This window comes from Oenanthe melanoleuca, chromosome 7 (assembly GCF_029582105.1).
Source record: "Oenanthe melanoleuca isolate GR-GAL-2019-014 chromosome 7, OMel1.0, whole genome shotgun sequence".
Lineage (NCBI taxonomy): Eukaryota > Metazoa > Chordata > Aves > Passeriformes > Muscicapidae > Oenanthe > Oenanthe melanoleuca.
In genome coordinates this window covers 19,033,555-19,052,048 of record NC_079341.1, presented here as the reverse complement: position 1 = coordinate 19,052,048, position 18,494 = coordinate 19,033,555, and the positions used below count along the sequence as shown (strand labels likewise).

The following is an 18,494-nucleotide window of genomic DNA, read 5'->3' as shown; positions in this document are numbered from 1 at the left end:
CTTAAAATTTATTAAACTCATGAATTTCATAATTCCTACATTTTAAAAGAACACCTCTAGCCTTCTTGTTATTTCCAGATATGAAGGTCAACAAGACTACAAATGTTTTCCACTTTTCAGTATACACTAAACAAATTGTACATTTCACTGAGCTTTACCATTCATATTTAAAAAATTACAATAAAATTACAGCTTTCCCTTGAAAGATTATTTGCTTCTGAACAATAAAATGCACATAGCATTCAATGATAAATAATTTTTAAAACATGCCTGCAGAGATAACCTGTGTCACTTACTAAAAAGTATACCTAATGCTAAAAAGTGTCTCATTTATATGAATAGAGTTGAAATACAAACAGAATTCATTAATTAATGCAGATGTATTATTTACCAGTCGGAATGATCGGAGAACGGATAATCCATCCACGTTTGACAAAAAGAGTTCCACCAAACTAAGAGTAACTATAAAACTATCAAAAATATTCCAGCCAACTTGGAAATAATTAAAAGGATGCATGGCAATTATCTTGAGAACCATTTCTGCTGCAAAAATTCCAGTAAAAACCTGAAGAAAAAAATTTTGTTGTTATTTTATGGATGAATATGACTAAGTTGAACCAGCAGATAAGGAACAACTGATGTAAGAAGTAACATGCCTCTTACATCAGGATGTCACTAAGTAAAATTACCACAAGCTGAACCCCACAGAGAAGTTAAGTGCCAACATCAAAACGAGCTGTAGCATAAATGTGTAACATCAGTTAAAGCTAAGATAAATTTAGTGTCTACTGAAGAATAAGCTATTCCTAACAGGCCTCCAGTTTGCTCCTCATATCTGCCATAATTAAAAGAACTTTGCCCAGCAGGACATTACACTCTCTCTTGTCTGAATAAAAACTGCTTTAACATAGGTGTATGGAAAAACATGAATTGGTCATAAATTGGACTGATCAATACTATTAATGAAGTCTATAGAAGAACTCACAAGAAAGCTTATCTTCTCTAACTGCCAAAAAAAGGTCAAGTTTGCCAAGGCTTGCATAAGTAAAACTCATTTCTAACACTCTGAATGCCTCTGGTATCTTCTGAAGCAGAAGGCAAACAACGCATCTGAAATAAACTCATTGTATTTACTGTAAATATATGATCACCAGTACCTAAAAAACTACATAAATTACTAAATTTTACAAGAAAGACGAAAAAAAAAGCTGAAAAAATCAGGAGCATTTTACAGCCTTTAAAATGTAGAGCTACAGAGTCCAAAAAGGAAGAAGGCAACTGCTGAAACTATACCAATGTCATAGTAGCATATTGGCTGACTGGGAGCACACAGAAATTCTTGGCATGATGGAACACTTATACTCACACATACTAAATGACTCCATTACATAGGAAAGGTAGAAATGGGATTTTCCTGTGTAAAACACAGACACGATCACAGGAGAGCCCTCTGAAAGAGTTATTGATCCTCACCTATTTGTCTTCCCTATCTTTTCCTCAAAGACATCCTGTATATATTTTAAACAGCAACATGAGGTGCTCATCTTCTACAGATAATCTGTCATTTCAGGTTAAGGTGAAAACACTGAACTATATGTGTATTGGCTAAAAATATCAGTACACAATTTAAATGCTGATACCTCAACATGGTCCTTAACTCTGAGTACGTTACCAACATGAATTAAAATTTCACAAATTCTAATATCCAAATTGTTTTATTATTTTTCTAGATCCTAACCATCAGAATAAGCACTTAGAATAAGCACAGGTTATGAAGTATAACATATCTGTATTATTGCTGTTACAAACCAAACAAAGCTACCTCAGCAAGCCCAATTCACAGACTGTCCACTAAGCAACAAACCCATCTGTATCAACAGATACTCTTAGAATAAGTCACACATTCTTCGCTTCCCAAATTGATATGGTCCAATAAAATAAATGGTCTTCAAGGAAATACAAAAATCAACACATAGAAATAGCAGTGAGAAATAATAATGCAAAATAGCATTCAGCTCTTTTTGTGTTATCAATGCTACCTACACTAAAAAGGATCTAATTTGGCTCCTACTTATTTTTGTAATACTAAACAAAAGCATGTCAGATTTATTTCAGTTTCATGTAATTCCAACTCTGGCTGTTGGAAACTCTATTGAAGAAGTTTTAATATAGAAATAAACTTTAAGAGACAACATCTCTCAAAGACTCTTATATACAACATGTTCCAAATGGTATTTTTAGACTACATTAAGTACAATTAAAACTTTAACACTTATTTTATGAAATGACAATAACAATAATAAAAGCAGTTTCAACTGTACAAAATTGTATAGACTGAAGGACTTACCAGATTTCCTATTGTAAGTACAGCAGCAAATTGATCAGTCATTGGATAATGTTCCATGGCCATAAATAGTGTGTTTAAAACTATGCAAACAGTGACAGCCAGATCGACAAATGGATCCATTACAATGAATTCAACTACACTCTTTACTTTCAACCAGGGCTCACAACACGCCCAAATTAAGAAAGTGTGGGCAAACTTATCCCAGCAAGGTGGACATTTTTTTCTGGATCCTTCAAGTTCTGGAGAAAAAGAGAAATTTATAGTGAACAAGTTTTGGAAAAAGTGAAGATAATTTTTTATCTGCTTTTTCAGGTTTTAATCTTCATACCTGGAGCCACTAAGGACACTTGGAGGAACATCCTTAGATTTCCAGGAACTTAATTTATTGTTTCTGACACAAAAGGTATTTGAAGACAAATAGAAAACCCCCAAGTGTTCTGAGCAAATAATTTTAAAACTTGTCTATTTTTAATAATATACAATCTTATTAAAAAAAACCAAAAAGCCATAAACACAATGTTTCTGATTAGGGATCTTTTTTCAGTAAAACTTTCAACTTCAAAGTCCTCTTAAATGTCAAAGTACTTATTTTCGGGAAAAAATAACATTAATTTTAGCCTGAATAGGGCTTTGAAAAGTTTTGTTCATGTTCATTTTCACTAGTCATTCCACTATTCCAAGTAATCTTTGTAGAAATTTTCTTCCCCTTATTAACTAAAGCCTGGCCTTTAATTTTCTCCAATATTTTTAGGGTATAGTTAGTGGAAAATGTATCACAAGGTATTTCTTCCAATAACTGCATTGCTAAGCATGAATAACTAGCATAAAACATACATATTACTCATTTTAATTAGAATGAGTTTTTTACATCAGCCTGCTTATCAGATTTCTTCCTTTCTTTTTTCACTATATACATGCATTTTTTTCCCTGTTATTCAGTTTATGTATTTGCAATGGCTACATGTTTCTTTTCTTCTATATTTGCACTGTGCTGTAATACCTTTAAGCAAGTCTAAGACTATGCCAAGAAAGTTCAAGTATGTACAGTTATAACACACCTTCCATTCTATTTGTGATAACATCAGCTAGACTCATGGCCCTTTCCCTTAAATCAGGATCCTCCAGCAACTCCATTGGTATTTGATACGAACTTGTACGTCTGTTTTTTGTTTCTATTTCTGTGGTAGTGCTCTATTTAAAAAAAAAAAAAAAAAAAAAAAAAAAAAAAGAAAAGAAAAAGGAAAAAAAGTGTGAAAATTAAATTCAACTTTAGAAATACTGTGACGTTTTTGCTAATTACTATTTTCATTATACACTTCCTAATGCTATTAACACGTTTAAAACATTAAGAAAAACATTTGGATACTTAGTTCCCATATTTCCACAGCATTATACTAAAATAACATTACTCCACTTTAGACACCAAGAAATTCTGGAGACTTCTACAGCCAAGAAAACAAAGCAAGATCTGCAGAACTTCTGTAAAAAAAATTCCTGGTTCCATACTTTCTCCACGAATATTTCCATTCTAAACTAGTTCATTCACGAGATACTTCTAACAAATGACTAATGCTAGGAAGATTCTGCAGCAACAACTCTTCCATAAAAGTAAGTTTTAAAAATCAGTCTTGATCTCTATACTCACTCAAAATTTATTTAAATTATATTTTCTAAATGGAATCATCATCAACATCGATTTATTTTATGAATTTCAACTGGAGAAACAGCATAGGTCTGACTTAACTGATCCCCAAAATGAATACTAGTTTTACATGATTTTAATTTTAAAAACGAAAGCTGTTTTATAACTGTAGTATTGAGCACACTTCCGTCAGGAAGAAGTTTTGAATGCATAAGGATGGGTAGATTTTTTCAGTACATTAAATAAATGCATGAAAATAAAAGTATAATAAACTGCAAGAAGAGTATAACTGCTTGGCTTCTTGCTGATAACTGCAAGGAAGCTGGCTGATGTACTTTCAGGTGCTTTGGCCCATATAGAAATTTCTGTTTCATTAAAATAACATTTTCTGGAAAAACACGCAGATGTCTCTGCTCCATTCCTAAAGCAGACTGAGGGAAAAGGAAAAATCGAGCAGAATTAATATATTTTGCTGGTTTGGGTTGTTTTGTTTTGTTTTGTTTTAATACCCTGATCCTACACAGTGAGCAATTCAGATAATCTTTGAAAACCAGGAGGAAAAAATGCTTTTAAAATGTCAACATAATCCTAAAGACTATGCTATATTTGCACAACACTAAATGTCTGAACAAGGGAGAAAATCAGAACCAGCATATTACTGACAGAGGATCAGAAAATACACTTAAAAGGAGGCTAAATCATAAAGAAAAAAAAAATGAAATAATCTAATAATGTACAGGAAGCTTAGAGTTGAACATCCTATTTTGGGCTCTAAAACAGATTTAGCAATGGAACATTACTAATCTGATTCATTAAGCAGACGTATGAATATCCTTGCTTTGCAGGTAACATACTACTTTGTTCTCTTTCATGCTTCAGCCTCTCACTTTTGACTGAATCACTTCAAACCCATTTCATTACAGGAAGATCTGCAAAAGCATTCACAACTTCCTGTTTATTTTCAAAGCAGTAATTTTGTTGAAGCATTGTCTATGCAATAAAGAAAGCCATGAAACCTGGAGTAATTTATAACGTTCGTACATTGCCATCAGTCGCTGGTTTATCTATTATCACCTCTGGCAGAAGCTGTCCAGTAGGAGACAACAGGCCTGGCGGTCCATCCACCAAGGAAACCACTCCATTGCAATCCACAGAGCTGTGCATCTTCCCATTCACTGGGAAGGCTATCAGCCTTCTGGATGACCTACTGGCCTGGCTAATGTTACTGCTGCGCCGTTCGCCGTGCCTGCGCGGCACAAACAGAGAGCCTCTTCTGCTCGAGGTATCCTCAAACATGCTGTGCTCATCGTCAGCAAAGTCATTCTCAGACCCTTTCTCTCTTCCATCGTCTATAAAACTGAAAAGACTTGTTCTGCTACTAGGCCTGGGAGAAAACAGGGAGCCATGAACACTCAGCGAAGACTGCAAAGGAAACATAAAAAATGACGGTGTGAAAATTATAAGTATACAAAATTCATGTCTATTTATAAGAAAAACAATAATAAGTTATATTCCCCAGGAATTTGTCTGTGTTATCTTTAATACACTGCCTCAGGCTGATCTCAAAGATGCATTAGAGATGAAAGTCAACTGAATGGGGAAATTTACAGTGTAAGCAAAACAGTAACTGGAGAGAAAAAAAATATGTATAAAGCCATAGTAGTTTCAATCTCTGCTTTAAAGAGAAAAAACAAAATTTCCACAAGCTCCAGTGACCCACATAGATCATGCATTACATTAAAAGATACCAATAACTTTAGTCTTTTAAATTCATACATTATACTTAAACTTAGCTTTATGAATTAAGAAGGTATTTCTAATTCACATTAACTAGGAAATTGCAATGCTGCTGTGCGTGTTATAATGAGAGAGAACAAAACACCTTTTTAAGGTACACTCCAGAAAATAATACCACAGTAAGTTGGTATTGAAGAGAAGGCTGCATTATTTTTCCTTTGTTGCCTTACATTGCAAAGTTGCAGTGAAGTTTGTTAGATATGATAGTAATCACAAATTCCAAAAATGAAAATTGCATTACTCACAGTACCTGGTGAGGTGATGTAAATGGCTTCCCATAAGTTAGTCTGTTCCCATCAAAAGAAAAACGGAAACTTTTCCTTTTGATACTGCCATCTGATTCAGATTTTGGAAGCTTTTCATCCTTCATGTCATCCTCTTCTCCAGAGAGCTCTCTCTGCCTTCTTTTCTTCCTTCTATTTCTCCTTTCTTTGGCACTTTTTGAGCTAAGTTTGGATGCATCTGAAGAACTATCTGAGGGTGCAGCATTCCCACTTTCACAGCTGTACTCAGTCATCTCTACTGCAGCTGCTGCTATTGCCTGCCACAGCAATTATTTAACAAGATGCTTTATAAATCACACCATTTTTAAAGAAGGATATAGCCCTTGTACATAGGATTTGTATCAAATTATTTCTAGTAAAGCGCATAGTTGGATTCGTGCAAAACTACAAATGAAATTCTGTAGTATGAACGGAGTTCTACTTAGCTTCCATATCATGGAGTCAGCCCACATCAACTACAGCCACAAAGTTCATTAGAAAATATTTGAAAATTAATACATGTATTAATAACAGGAAACAAAAGAGCTAAATGAAGCCACATTTCAGTCTGTATTAATTTAGTAAACTAATTCTAAATTTTATTGTGAATAGCTTCCTTAAGCTGCTTCCAGTCTTCCACTCACTGGTAGCAGCACAAATAGCAAAAATCAGTAAGAAATTTATAGATGAAAATACGTTACATGCTAATCAAGGCTTGAAAAGTATTGAAATTTTTTCTAAGATGAGAATTTGGAAAATCATCATTACAGTTTACTAGATGCTACTCCAAGATAAGAGAGATTTATTATATTAGAGACTACTCTTTGTTCTCAGTTCAGAAATTCATTAATACTTTAGATATTATATGATTAAAAGACTCCAATAAAGTGGCATAGAAAAAGCAGTCTGAAGTACTTGCAAGGTATGTTAAAGAATTTCATGTGAATTTAATTATTTGTTTTAATAAATAGCATGCAAAGGAACACACTAAGGCCCAGACTCTTGTTAGAAAATACCTGAGCTTCTTCTTGCTGCTTCCGCAGTTGTTCAAGTGTCAGCTTAATGTCTGCCTCCCTCTGCTCTGCTTCAACAATAGTTGCCTGGTTTTGCTCTTCATAGGCCATGGCCACCACAGCCAAAATCAAGTTAATCAAATAGAAGGAACCCAGAAAAATCACCACAACAAAAAATATCATGTATGATTTGCCAACAGCTCGTAGTGTCTATAGGAGGAGAAGAGAAAACAACCAGATGGTGAAGAAATGCATCAGTTCTGCAGTTTACAAGCATTAATGACTTTGAAAAGTGCAAAACTAATACTCTGTTGTTTCCTTCTGTAGTAAAATCATACAATTTTTCTGAATTACAAAGTAATCAGAACAGAGCATTCTTGTATGTGAAAAGCACGCCAAAGGATCATGCTGCTTTGCAACAAAACTCTTTCAATGCCTAATAATCTTCAAAAGTACATGGGAACAGAGTTATTAATGGAATTCACATATCCCAGGTTGGAGGCTTACATGCTTACTATGTATTAGCATGCTTTTCCTTTGAAATAACCAAATGAATTAAAAATGGCACAACAGATTAGATAACTAAGAGATAGTATCTATTATAATTAACACATTCACACACACCATATAATGAAAACCTACTGTAAGAAAGTTAATTTATATCACGTCATGCATTCTAAGTCATGAAAAATAGGACTAAGAGTATTGAAACTAGATTTTGCTGCCATTAAGTCTTTTTAGAATTTAAACTCAATAGATTGACATTTATCATAAGGCACAAAATGAAACATGCACCAAAAAAATTAAACTAAGGATCAAAAAACATCTCTTGTGCCTCTTCAGAAATCATGTGAGATTCTGTACTGTGTCTGTGTCTGCCTAGTTTTGCAACTGAATTGCTTCCTTTGGTAAATTTTAATGGCTAACAATAGAATGGTATGTAATATAAATAAGAATGGCCTTTCTGTGATTGATTTGGGGCCAGTAACACACTAACCACAATTTTTAACACATACTCACCAACTGATAAAGATTTTCCCAATAGTCCTGTGTCATCAGTCGGAACAGTGACAAGAAAGCCCAGCTGAATGTGTCAAAGCTAGTATATCCATAGTTAGGGTTTTTACCAGCTTTCACACAGATAAACTCTTCTGGGCATTTACTAGGAGAGGGGAAAAAAGAGAAAAAGGCAAAACAATCCATACACAAATTTCATACAACACTTTTTTTTTAAAATTATTGTTTCTCGAGCTTCATATGAAGCTTCATCTGTGGAGGGCGCTGCTATTTATGGCTTAAAACAATTCAAAAATTAGTGAGGAAATTAAAAGTCTGTTCTTTAAAGAATAATCCAGAGAGAGCAAATAAGTAATGACAATATTTCCTTCTATCTTCTTTCATAATTTTAAACAAAATAAAGTTTATTATCAAAAGTTTGATATTACCTCTGCAGATATTTCTTCAATCAAAATACTACATTAACTGAACACAAAGATTTCAACAGGTGAATACTTCCACACAGGAAAAAGACAGCCAGTACATATATTTTATGCTGAATTTTGTCTGTCAGTGAGGTTAGCATACCAGATCTTTTGGCTTCCTCACCTCAGTGAACATCACTAACAAATTCTACCAATTTGTCAAGAGAAATAACCAGCATACAGATCGTTTTATCTTGTGAAATTTTTCCTATTGGTTTTGAGAGTAGGTGATGCAGTCTTGATATCAAGTGTAAGCACACTGCTTCAGTTAGGACAGAGGAGGCTCTTGTCCCCAAGACCACTATAGAAAAACACTATGAAGATTTCTTTTCATGTCTGTGTGTCTATTTGATAAGCATTTACACAAGTACACAAAATTATCTCAAAGTTACATATATAAGTTAAATGTTTACAAAAATAATTTGAATATGTGGCTTTTAAAGCTATAACTAACCAAAACTAAGGGATGGACTGATAATTCATAAGCACACAGAATTATTTCATTTTGTTACAAAAAAATTGTCACAGAAAGAGAGCAAGACACTGCCATAAATGTAGCTGCCAGACAGAGGAACCTGAAGATGTCTTCCTTAAATCTGGTTATAAATCTCAGTGCTCCATGCCTGTTTTAGGATTCAGAAATTGCAGGGGACCTATGATAATGTTCTTAAGTCATTGATAACACAAGATCCACCTGCCAAGTGGAATTTTCTAGTTACACATGAGCTTTTCAAACAAATTTCCAGCAAAGTATTTTGTCATTTAACATTTTTATTCATTCAAGTGTCTAGCTACTAGGAACCATGACCATATTATTATTGACTGTGACATTAGGTAACTAAATTAGCTTTTTTAAGTTTAGATTTATATTTTTTACATGTTGCTTAGACAGATAGTACGTCATTTTTAGGGTACCTTACCCTGCATCTGTGCTATTGCCACAAAGCAAAAAATCCTTTGCTCCTCCTGGACGATAGAAATGACCTAAAAAAAAACAAAAACAAAAAAGAAGTAATATGTTTACAAATGAAAGGTGTTTTTTGGTTTTTTTGTGAGGATGAACTTATGTTCAAGTCATCATATTTTGGATATTCATAATCTCCCATCAATGTTTTCCCAACAGTATGTTCAAATGCTGGCAGAATCATATAATTTCTTGGGTTGGAAGTGACCTCAAAGATCATCTGTTTCCAAAACCCCTGCCATGGGCAGGAATGCCACTTAATAGATCAGGGCCCCATACAACCTGTCCTTGAACACTTCCAGGGATGGGGCATCCACAACCTCTCTGGGTAACAAAATAAAAATACATTGCAAAAATACAATCCTAGAACAATGATTAGAACATGAATTGCATATTCTTTTCTTGAGTCACTGCACACTGAATACCCTTCCAAAATAGATAAGAGATAGAAAATACAAAACTTAAAACTCATTCAGTAAGTAGATTGTAATCAGATAAAGCCTAACTCCTTTTAAATGGAACATTTATAATGGCTTTCTGGCAACTTTGAAGCCAGAGCACATTAAGCAGTACATCCTGTGACTATTTCACATCCTGGGAAAACATTAAGGCAGCATTTAAAAAGAAGACAGGTGTTCTAATTACAATGTTCCTACAGCTGCTGCACTATAAACAACTTTACAGAATTGTTATTTTAATCATAAGGTGGTAGCCTTCAGAAAAAGAGAAATATATGTAATTAATGATAAAAATTGTGCTGTTCTTAAAAGGCAAAATAAAATCCATATAAATAAAATACTGATTTAGGGAAGAAGTTTGTAAGAGTGAGGGTAGCCCCCATTCAGTGACACCTAAGCAAACTGGAGAAATAGGCTGACAGGAGACACACAATTCAGCAAAGACAGACGCAGCTGTGTTATCTGGGAAGCAGGAGCCCTTTGCAGTGATACAGGCTGGGAACTGACTGTCTGACAACAGCTCTGCAGAAAATGCACTGGGAATTTGGCTGGACAGAGAGCCAAGAGAAGGTGTCAGCAGTGTGCCCTGGCACCTAAACAGCAGCAGCCTCCAGGGCTGCAGGAACAGAAGAGCAGCTCACAGAGCAAGGGAAGCGCCTGCAGCCCCAGCTCTGCACTCAGTAGAGTATACCCAGAGTGTCCAGGTTTGGCACCACAGGGCAAGCAGACACTGATAAAATGGAGCAGGCAGGGACAGAAGGATGTGTGAAGATCTTCACTCTGAAAGACCTGTTATGGAGATGGAGCCTGACTCATCTCAGAAATGCACTCCAGAAAGATAAGAGGTGACTAATAAAAGTCTGAGCATGGGAAATTCTGAACCGATATCCAAGAAAGTTTCTGTGAGACTGATGCTGGCACACACTGCCCACAAGAAGCTGTGGCATCTCAATCCCTAGAGATACTAAAAATTTGACTGGAACAAGGGATTGAGCAGTCTGCTCTAACTGGACTTGCAGCTGAACATCTGGTCTGGACTGTGAAGATCCTGTCCAACCTGTATGATTTCGTGATTCTAAAACTAACCTAAGCCTCTGCATACATTTCTAAGTGCAGTTAAGGGAAAGAGGAATCACGTCAGTATGAGTTTGGGATGTAATATATACAAATTCCTATTCTTTGACATCCACTTTAATTGCTTTTTTTTTTTAATCTTTAGTCTGCAGTATAAAACAATTATTTTGCGATTGTGTTGGTTTATAGACCAAAAAATTACAAGCAAGTTACAACACTATTTCTTACTTTCTTCATTAATGTACGCTGTCCAATCAAATTCTGTACCATTAAAGTATGGAACTACGTATTTTTTAAAAGCTGTTGAATTTACTGATGGCCAGAACAGGCATTTATTCTTCAAGTTGCCCATAAACAGCTGCAGCCCTATCAGCGCAAATACGCTCAGGCAAAACACAGTCAGGATCATCACATCCGAGAGCTTCTTCACTGACTGAATTAAGGCTCCAACAATAGTCTTCAAGCCTGCAAACAGAGGCAGATCTTTACAATAATATTTAATATTTAACTAAGCTAAAATGCAATGTAAATGTCTCCAACACACTAGTAAATACCATGCACAGCTTCAAAAAAAAAGAGTCTTAAAGCATTTTTCAAAGGAAAATCTACCAGTAAGTTTCATCATTCCTGAAAAGTAATTTGGAAATATGAATAGGAATGAATGGCATTCATTCCAAAGCACCTGCTCTTCAAATCAAGAGCTTTCAATTCATGCTCTCTAAACACATACATCTAAAGAAAATAGTTAATTTTATTTTCTTTTTGATGCCTCTTGCTCCAAACCTTTGCCTGTATTCTATTTCAATAGACAACATTTGGTTCTATAACAGAAAACAAAAAGAGACCACAATTTTATTTCAGTAGTAATTTTAATGTCTGCATTCTAATGCATTGTCTTCTGTTGGACGTGGGGTTTGGTGAAGATAGGCATCATAAGCCAATGATTACATCATGCAATCTCCATGCTACTCATTGTTATCTTATTCCTCTGTCAGGGTTTCAACTTTTACAAAACACTAAAATTTTCAATCCCAAATCTGTTTCACAAATACATATAAGTAACATTCACATTAAAAAGACTTGATTTTGATCCTTAATGTGGGAGAGAAAATTTCACATGATTAAATGGAGGAATATACAGGCCATATAAATGAGTTCTTCATGCAAATGACTATTAAACTCTGAGGCTGACTGTTTTAGAGAATTAGAAAAGGAATTGAAATTGAAATTATGAAAAAACCTGGATGTTTCTGTTATAAACTAGAGTTCAGCTTCTGTGCATTTTCAGTCAGCCTCAGTGTTTAACCTCGCTCTCACCTGGAATGACTGACACTGTTTTCAAAACTCGGAGAACTCTGAATGTTCTCAACGCTGAGACATTGCCCAGGTCCACAAACTCTGTCACATATCTGTAGTGAGGGATTCCACACACAAACACAATGACAGCACACACAAAATTAAACAGAGGTGATGTACAGCGTCTACTATTTTACACAGTTACTTCTTACCTGGAATTACAGAAATAGTTTTCAAAGCTCTCAATACTCTGAAAGTTCGAAGAGCTGAAAGATTGCCTAGGTTTACAAATTCTGTTATATACCTGTAGAATTAAATCACAGTTATTCAGAATTGAGGCAGAGCTTATATTACTTACCTGGACCTGAAATCCAGAAATCCTTTTTTTTTATTTTATTTTTTTCTAAAGGAGTAAGTTTAAATGAAAGACTTGCATTCATATTTTACCATTTCAATTAAGTTTTCACTAAGAAATTCACCCCTAAGATTTTCCATTAACTGCAAATTTAAAATAAAACCTGCTTTTGTTTTTAAAATCCTATTTTAAATTGATTATTTAGTGGTATCTTCTGTACTGTGGAACAGTCTACTTATTCTGCTATGTGCTACATTAGCATAAAATATTCAAGTGGAAAAACTTGAAACACAACTCAGCTACAATTAATTTCTTATGAACTGATAGAAGTCAAACAAACTACTACAGGCTCAAAAATATTTCTGTTACTTTACTTGAAAAATATTATATACTTACGCAAAGGAAATGACAACAAAATCAAGCCAGTTCCAGGGGTCACGAAGGCAAGTAAAATCATTTATACAGAAGCCTCTTGCAAAGACTTTTACTAGAAATTCAAAAGTATAAATTCCAGTGAAAGTGTACCTATGAGAAAACATGCAAGCAAAAGTTAGACTGTTGTGTAGTTCAGTGATACATTATGAGCATACAGGAAAATAAATCAAATCCAGTAATCAGTACATGCACTGAACAGCAGTCATAAACTCATATAAAGTATGACTGTTTTCCCATCATTCTTTTGTGAGATAATAGGATTATACTTCTTGATTTTGTCTGAAAAATATTTTTGCATTTTCTAGCACATAAGATTTTTTAAATTTTAGCAGTAATAATAATCATTAATAATATGAAAAAGTATTTTAGTTCAAATAACATTTGAGCATGGTTGCCACACGAGAAATAAAGTTCATGGGTAAGTGAAACCTAGTATTTACTGAAGGTACTTTATAGCTGATGAGTTAGACTTAAGAATGATAATAATCCTCAGCAGAGGTATTTTCTTTAAAGAGTGGGCGTGTCCCATAATTAGATTTTGCTACACAAAATGAAGGTGTTTCAGAAGGGCTACAGAAAGCAACTTCCACATGGAAAAGCAGTAGTTTTGGGTTGAAAGACTATTTTCTTTTTTTTTTCTTTTCTTTTTTTTTTTTTTTCTTTTTAATGATAAAGAACAGCTCAAGAGGGAGAATGCATGAAAACACTGCTTGCACAAACACTGTGAGGAAAAGTATCATCATTTGTTCAGAGAAAAAGGTTAACAATGTCACAGCTTCTTTCCTTTGCAGATCTTGAAGGACTCAGGTGCTTTGGGTTGCAGCTAGGATCAAACTCCAAGCAGGAAAAAGGAGAATACTGGTAGCACACAAGTAAGTAAAACTGCATGGTCTAGCTCTGAATTTGCTTTTCATTTTGAAAGCACTTTAAAAATTAATAGCCTATTTAAGAATACTTACTCTACATTCTTCGCCCATTCTGGGAGATTCCTCCATGTCATAAATACACAATTTGCCAAAATAGTGAGCATAATGACCTTGTTGAACCATGTTGACCGTAGTTAAGGAACATACCCCTCTTAAAAGTTGAATTTGAGTAACACAAAATATAAGGAATTGACCAAGACTTCGAATCCTGACAACATGTATGATACAAATCGGTTTACAATCACTGGCAATGTCATAAATAATAAGCTATTTCACATGAATGATGGTTATACACCTATCACAGAATAACTTTAGGTTGGAAAAGACCACTAAGGTCACCCAGTCCAACATTCGACTCTTCACTTGTCAACTAGACCATGGCACTATGTGCCACATCCAGTCATTTCCTGAACACCTCCAGGGATATTGACTCTACCACTTCCCCGGGAACTCCCTTCCAATGCTTGAAAACCCTTTTTGTGAAGAAATTCCTCCTGATGTCCAACCTGAACTTCCCTGGTGCAGCTTGAGGCCATTTCCTCTTGTCCTTTTGCTGGTTACTGGGTCAAAGGCTGAGCCCCACCTGGTTACACGCTCCTTCCAGAGAGTTGTAGAGAGCAGTAAGGTCCCTCCAAGCCTCCTCTTCTCCAGGCTAAACACCTCCAGCTCCCTCAGCTGCTCGTCACAGGACTCACTCTCTAGACCCTTCACCAACTTTGCTGCCCCTCTCTGGACACACTCCAGCACCTCAATGTCCTTCTGAACTGAGGGATCCAGCGCTCAAGGTGTGCGCTGGACACCAGAGCCAAGTACAGGGGGACAGTCATTGTCCTGGCCTTGCTGGTCACGCTATTCCTGATCCAGGCCAGGATGCCCTTGGCTTTCTTGGCCATCTGGGCACACACTGGCTTGTGTTCAACCAGCACTGCCAGGTCCTTTCCCATTGTGCTGCTTTCCAGCCCCTCTGCCCCCAGCCTGCAGCACTGTATGGGGCTGTTGTGGCCAACGTGCAGGACCCAGCACTTGGTCATGTTGAACCTCATGGCTCTTGGTCTGGCCCATCAAATCCAGCCTGCCCAGATCCCTCTGCAGGACTTTCCTACCCTCCAGCAGATTGACACTCTGACTAAACTTGGTGATCCACAAAATCCACAGATTTGCCAAGGGTACACTCACTCCCTTCATCCAGATCATCCATAAAGATTTTAGACAGGGTTGGGTTCAATACTGCACCTTATGGAACTCCACTAAAGACTTCTTCTGAATTTAATCAGTGGGTTAAGTGACTAATCTTAGCTCAGATTGATTTTGAAAGAATTAAAGGCAGGAACACATTCAAACACTAAATCAAAACTCCTAGTGTTAACATTAGCAATATTAATCAGTATTTTTAACAAACCACTTGAAAAGGATATGAATGAACCAAAATCTTAATAGCTAGTCTTCTAGTGATATTGAAAGGAGATAAAAGGTACAAGGCAGGTGTGGCACTGAACCTGTGGATTGTCTTCGCTCCATCCAGTACTATAAATGTCTTTAAAAAATAGACAAAAAGGGCAGGGGGGTAGTGGGGTTAGGAAATTAAGGACACATTTTAGCAACCTTGCCATAATAGAGGTTGCTTACATTTAAGTAGCCAAATATATTTTCACTAGAGCTATGGAAGGAAATAACAGATTCCAAATTTTCACATGAGCAATGAAAATACTAGATCACGCATTCTTTGTCTCTGTGCTCTTAAAATCTGCATTTCAGATTTCATTTTCTAGGATTAAGTAATTACATTAGAACTACAATTAAAACTGTGACTTTTTACACTTAAATTTAATTCAGCTCTTTTACTTACATTTCAGAACAAAGCTGGCAGTGCAAAACAAAGCACCTAAGTAACCATTTTTGAGACTTCGCAAGGAACCATTTAACCATTTCAGCATGTTAAAACTGCTCTTGGAGTGAGACATCCTTGACCTTTAAAATCCTTGGCTTTATTGCCTTAATTGCTTGTGCAGCTATCACTAGTATCATCAATGTAACCATTTTTGATTAGGAGACACAACAAAAATATCATCTAATGAAACCTTAATTCAATCTATATTTAATGATTATTCTACCAAAACCTAATATCCAGATATAAGCAAGTTATAACACTGAATATTTCTGTTTTCCAATAACATTTTAACTGTAAAATAAATAGGTCATTTATCAATAGTGTTTGTGAAGTTAAGAGAACAAGAACTAAAATACCTAAAAAAATCTGTATCTAATTATTAGTCTTCAACATTTTATACTAGGAAAAAACCTGCTTTAATTAGGCTGCTTATTACAGATATAATACAGCTCTTTGGTTAAATTCTTATCCTATAAGATACTATTTTGTTGCTTATCCAGTACTTAATGTCAAGAACCCATTCTATGTTTTTAATTCAAGAAGCATTTTATTGATTACACAATAAAATAACCAGTGGCTGCTAATTTTGTACTGCCAGTTTAATGCAAACTCAGAGTTTTCTTCTTTCTTGACATCATTTCACTTCACATGCCTATATAAAAATAACTTTGTTTCATCTGTGCTTGCCACAATAAACACCTAGCTCTTTTCTTCCTTTTTTATCATTATACATGAATCATGAAAATATCATCTATAAATGAAATTGAATGAGTATATATCAATTTAGATTTTGTCTTCAGGTCTATATTGGGCCTATAACATAGACCAAATACCAAAACACAAAGATTGGTTTAGCACTTGCATTATTTTTAAAAATTTTGTTAAACAAATATTTTTATGATGTTATCAGGAATGTTTGACAGTGATTGTTCTGTCATATGACTGAATGATCACTTTTGTCTAAAGACTTCTGTAATGAACTAGATCTCAGGTATCATGTTTCTTAAAAAAAAAATCCAGAGAGTAGTCAGAGAGATGTGAAGTTTTCAAATGGTTCAGCATTAAATCAGATCTGGAGATTACAGGACATCTAATACAAAATCCATTAACTAAAATGCCATAACATTAGACATTGAAAGAAAAGTGCCCTCTCTTTTTAAAAGAAGGCAACTTAAGCAAGAATTACAGTTGTCTTATAGTGAAATCATAATAATTGACATGATAGTGCCCACAGCATAATGCTTTCAAACACTGCTTCTGACTAACTCCCCAGCAGAGCATTTATCAGGTTACAGTTAAGCAGGAATGCTCTAACTACATTCTTAATACAAAACACTTACTTTTTTATTAATATAATATGGATCCAGGTCCTCCAGGGGTTCAGACACCATTCCTGGAGGAATATCACCATAAATAAATGGCAGTGTCTTTCCTGCCTCTAAGTCATTATTTGGCTCTGGACTATTTTCTTCATGACCAGCATCATCTGTAGGCTCCTCTGGGTGACAATGAAATTTTTCATCAGCAATACGTTTTTCAATAGCTGCAAGGGATTCTTCGGTGAAATAGAAGAAGCTGTCAGGTCCTGGTGGTACCAGCATTGCCCGTGCCATCTTTTCATTCTGTAGATGTTAAATGCTTTTAGGTTCTTGTGCAAGAAGATCCTAGGAAGACATGTAGGAAAAAGAAAGAAGAAACAGTAGGTCACACCACCAACAAAATCCCGAAATAGAAGCTTCTGGTATAGTCAGCATCTGCCTCTTTTCTCTTTATAAAGCCTTGTAGCAAGATTTATTTCAATTCACAGTCAGATATTTAATAGCTACTCATGGCAAAGAGATAGAAGAAGAAAAAAAAAAAAATGAAAGAAAAAAAGGAGAGATGAAATTTTCTTGCAGTTTAACTCAGGTTAATACCTCACAACAACAAAACAAGGAAAAACGTTCTCACTTTCCCTAGCCTAACATTAAGTTATCTTATTGGGAAAAAGTAAAAAATGTTTTAGCACAGCTAAGTACTGCAGTACTACAACCTCTAACATACAGATTTATACATTTTTAGAACACCACCATAAAAAACCTTGCATTTCTATTACAAAAGCAGGAAGAAAAAACATTCTACTTTTATTACTCCCAATTTCTGATGGCAAAATTACTCCATCTGGTGGCTTATACTATGATTGCCAAACTAATGTTTACATTATACTATTAGGTACTATAAAAACACATTGTATATTTAAAGCCATATTCACAGGCAGAAAGCAACTGACCTGAAGTTTAGTCTTCCCAATTCATATCTACCTGATTCTCAGTTGTAACTTTGATGGCGCTATCTCTGTAATTAAGGAAGTTACGATGAATTAAATATTTTAGATTTATACAAAAAAGCACAGCATAATCAAAATCACAGTACTCTCTTCAAGACCAAGGATAGTTTCAAAATACTTAAAAATAATGAATTTGTTAATTACAACAATTATTAATTGATCATTTCTTTCTAGGTTATATTTTTCACAGTGAGTGTATAGTTAACACTTAAGGGTGCAGTATCTTCAG

General features: G+C 35.0%; 1 protein-coding gene across 12 annotated transcripts in view; it reads right to left on the bottom strand.

Annotated features, from left to right (window-relative positions):
* LOC130255472 (sodium channel protein type 2 subunit alpha-like) overlaps positions 1–17,596 on the bottom strand; it is a 42,421-nt gene extending 24,825 nt beyond the window's left edge. For 2 of the 12 annotated variants that reach the window (XM_056496195.1, XM_056496192.1), the window contains exons 1-14: positions 17,280–17,596; positions 15,451–15,585; positions 14,085–14,161; positions 13,087–13,215; positions 12,357–12,448; positions 11,268–11,504; positions 9,464–9,527; positions 8,083–8,224; positions 7,066–7,272; positions 6,037–6,327; positions 5,064–5,411; positions 3,406–3,538; positions 2,348–2,586; positions 392–565 (exon numbers count right to left, since the gene is read on the bottom strand). In XM_056496195.1, the coding sequence (XP_056352170.1) occupies positions 392–565; positions 2,348–2,586; positions 3,406–3,538; positions 5,064–5,411; positions 6,037–6,327; positions 7,066–7,272; positions 8,083–8,224; positions 9,464–9,527; positions 11,268–11,504; positions 12,357–12,448; positions 13,087–13,215; positions 14,085–14,161; positions 15,451–15,585; positions 17,280–17,552 (2,541 nt within the window). In that variant the 5' untranslated portion in view covers positions 17,553–17,596. Of the gene's footprint in view, positions 1–391; positions 566–2,347; positions 2,587–3,405; positions 3,539–5,030; positions 5,412–6,036; positions 6,328–7,049; positions 7,273–8,082; positions 8,225–9,463; positions 9,528–11,267; positions 11,505–12,356; positions 12,449–12,547; positions 12,640–13,086; positions 13,216–14,084; positions 14,175–15,450; positions 15,586–17,279 lie in introns of all 12 variants that reach the window. The other 10 variants (XM_056496190.1, XM_056496198.1, XM_056496189.1 and 7 more) reach the window with 10 other exon arrangements.
* Positions 17,597–18,494: the final 898 nt, after the last annotated feature.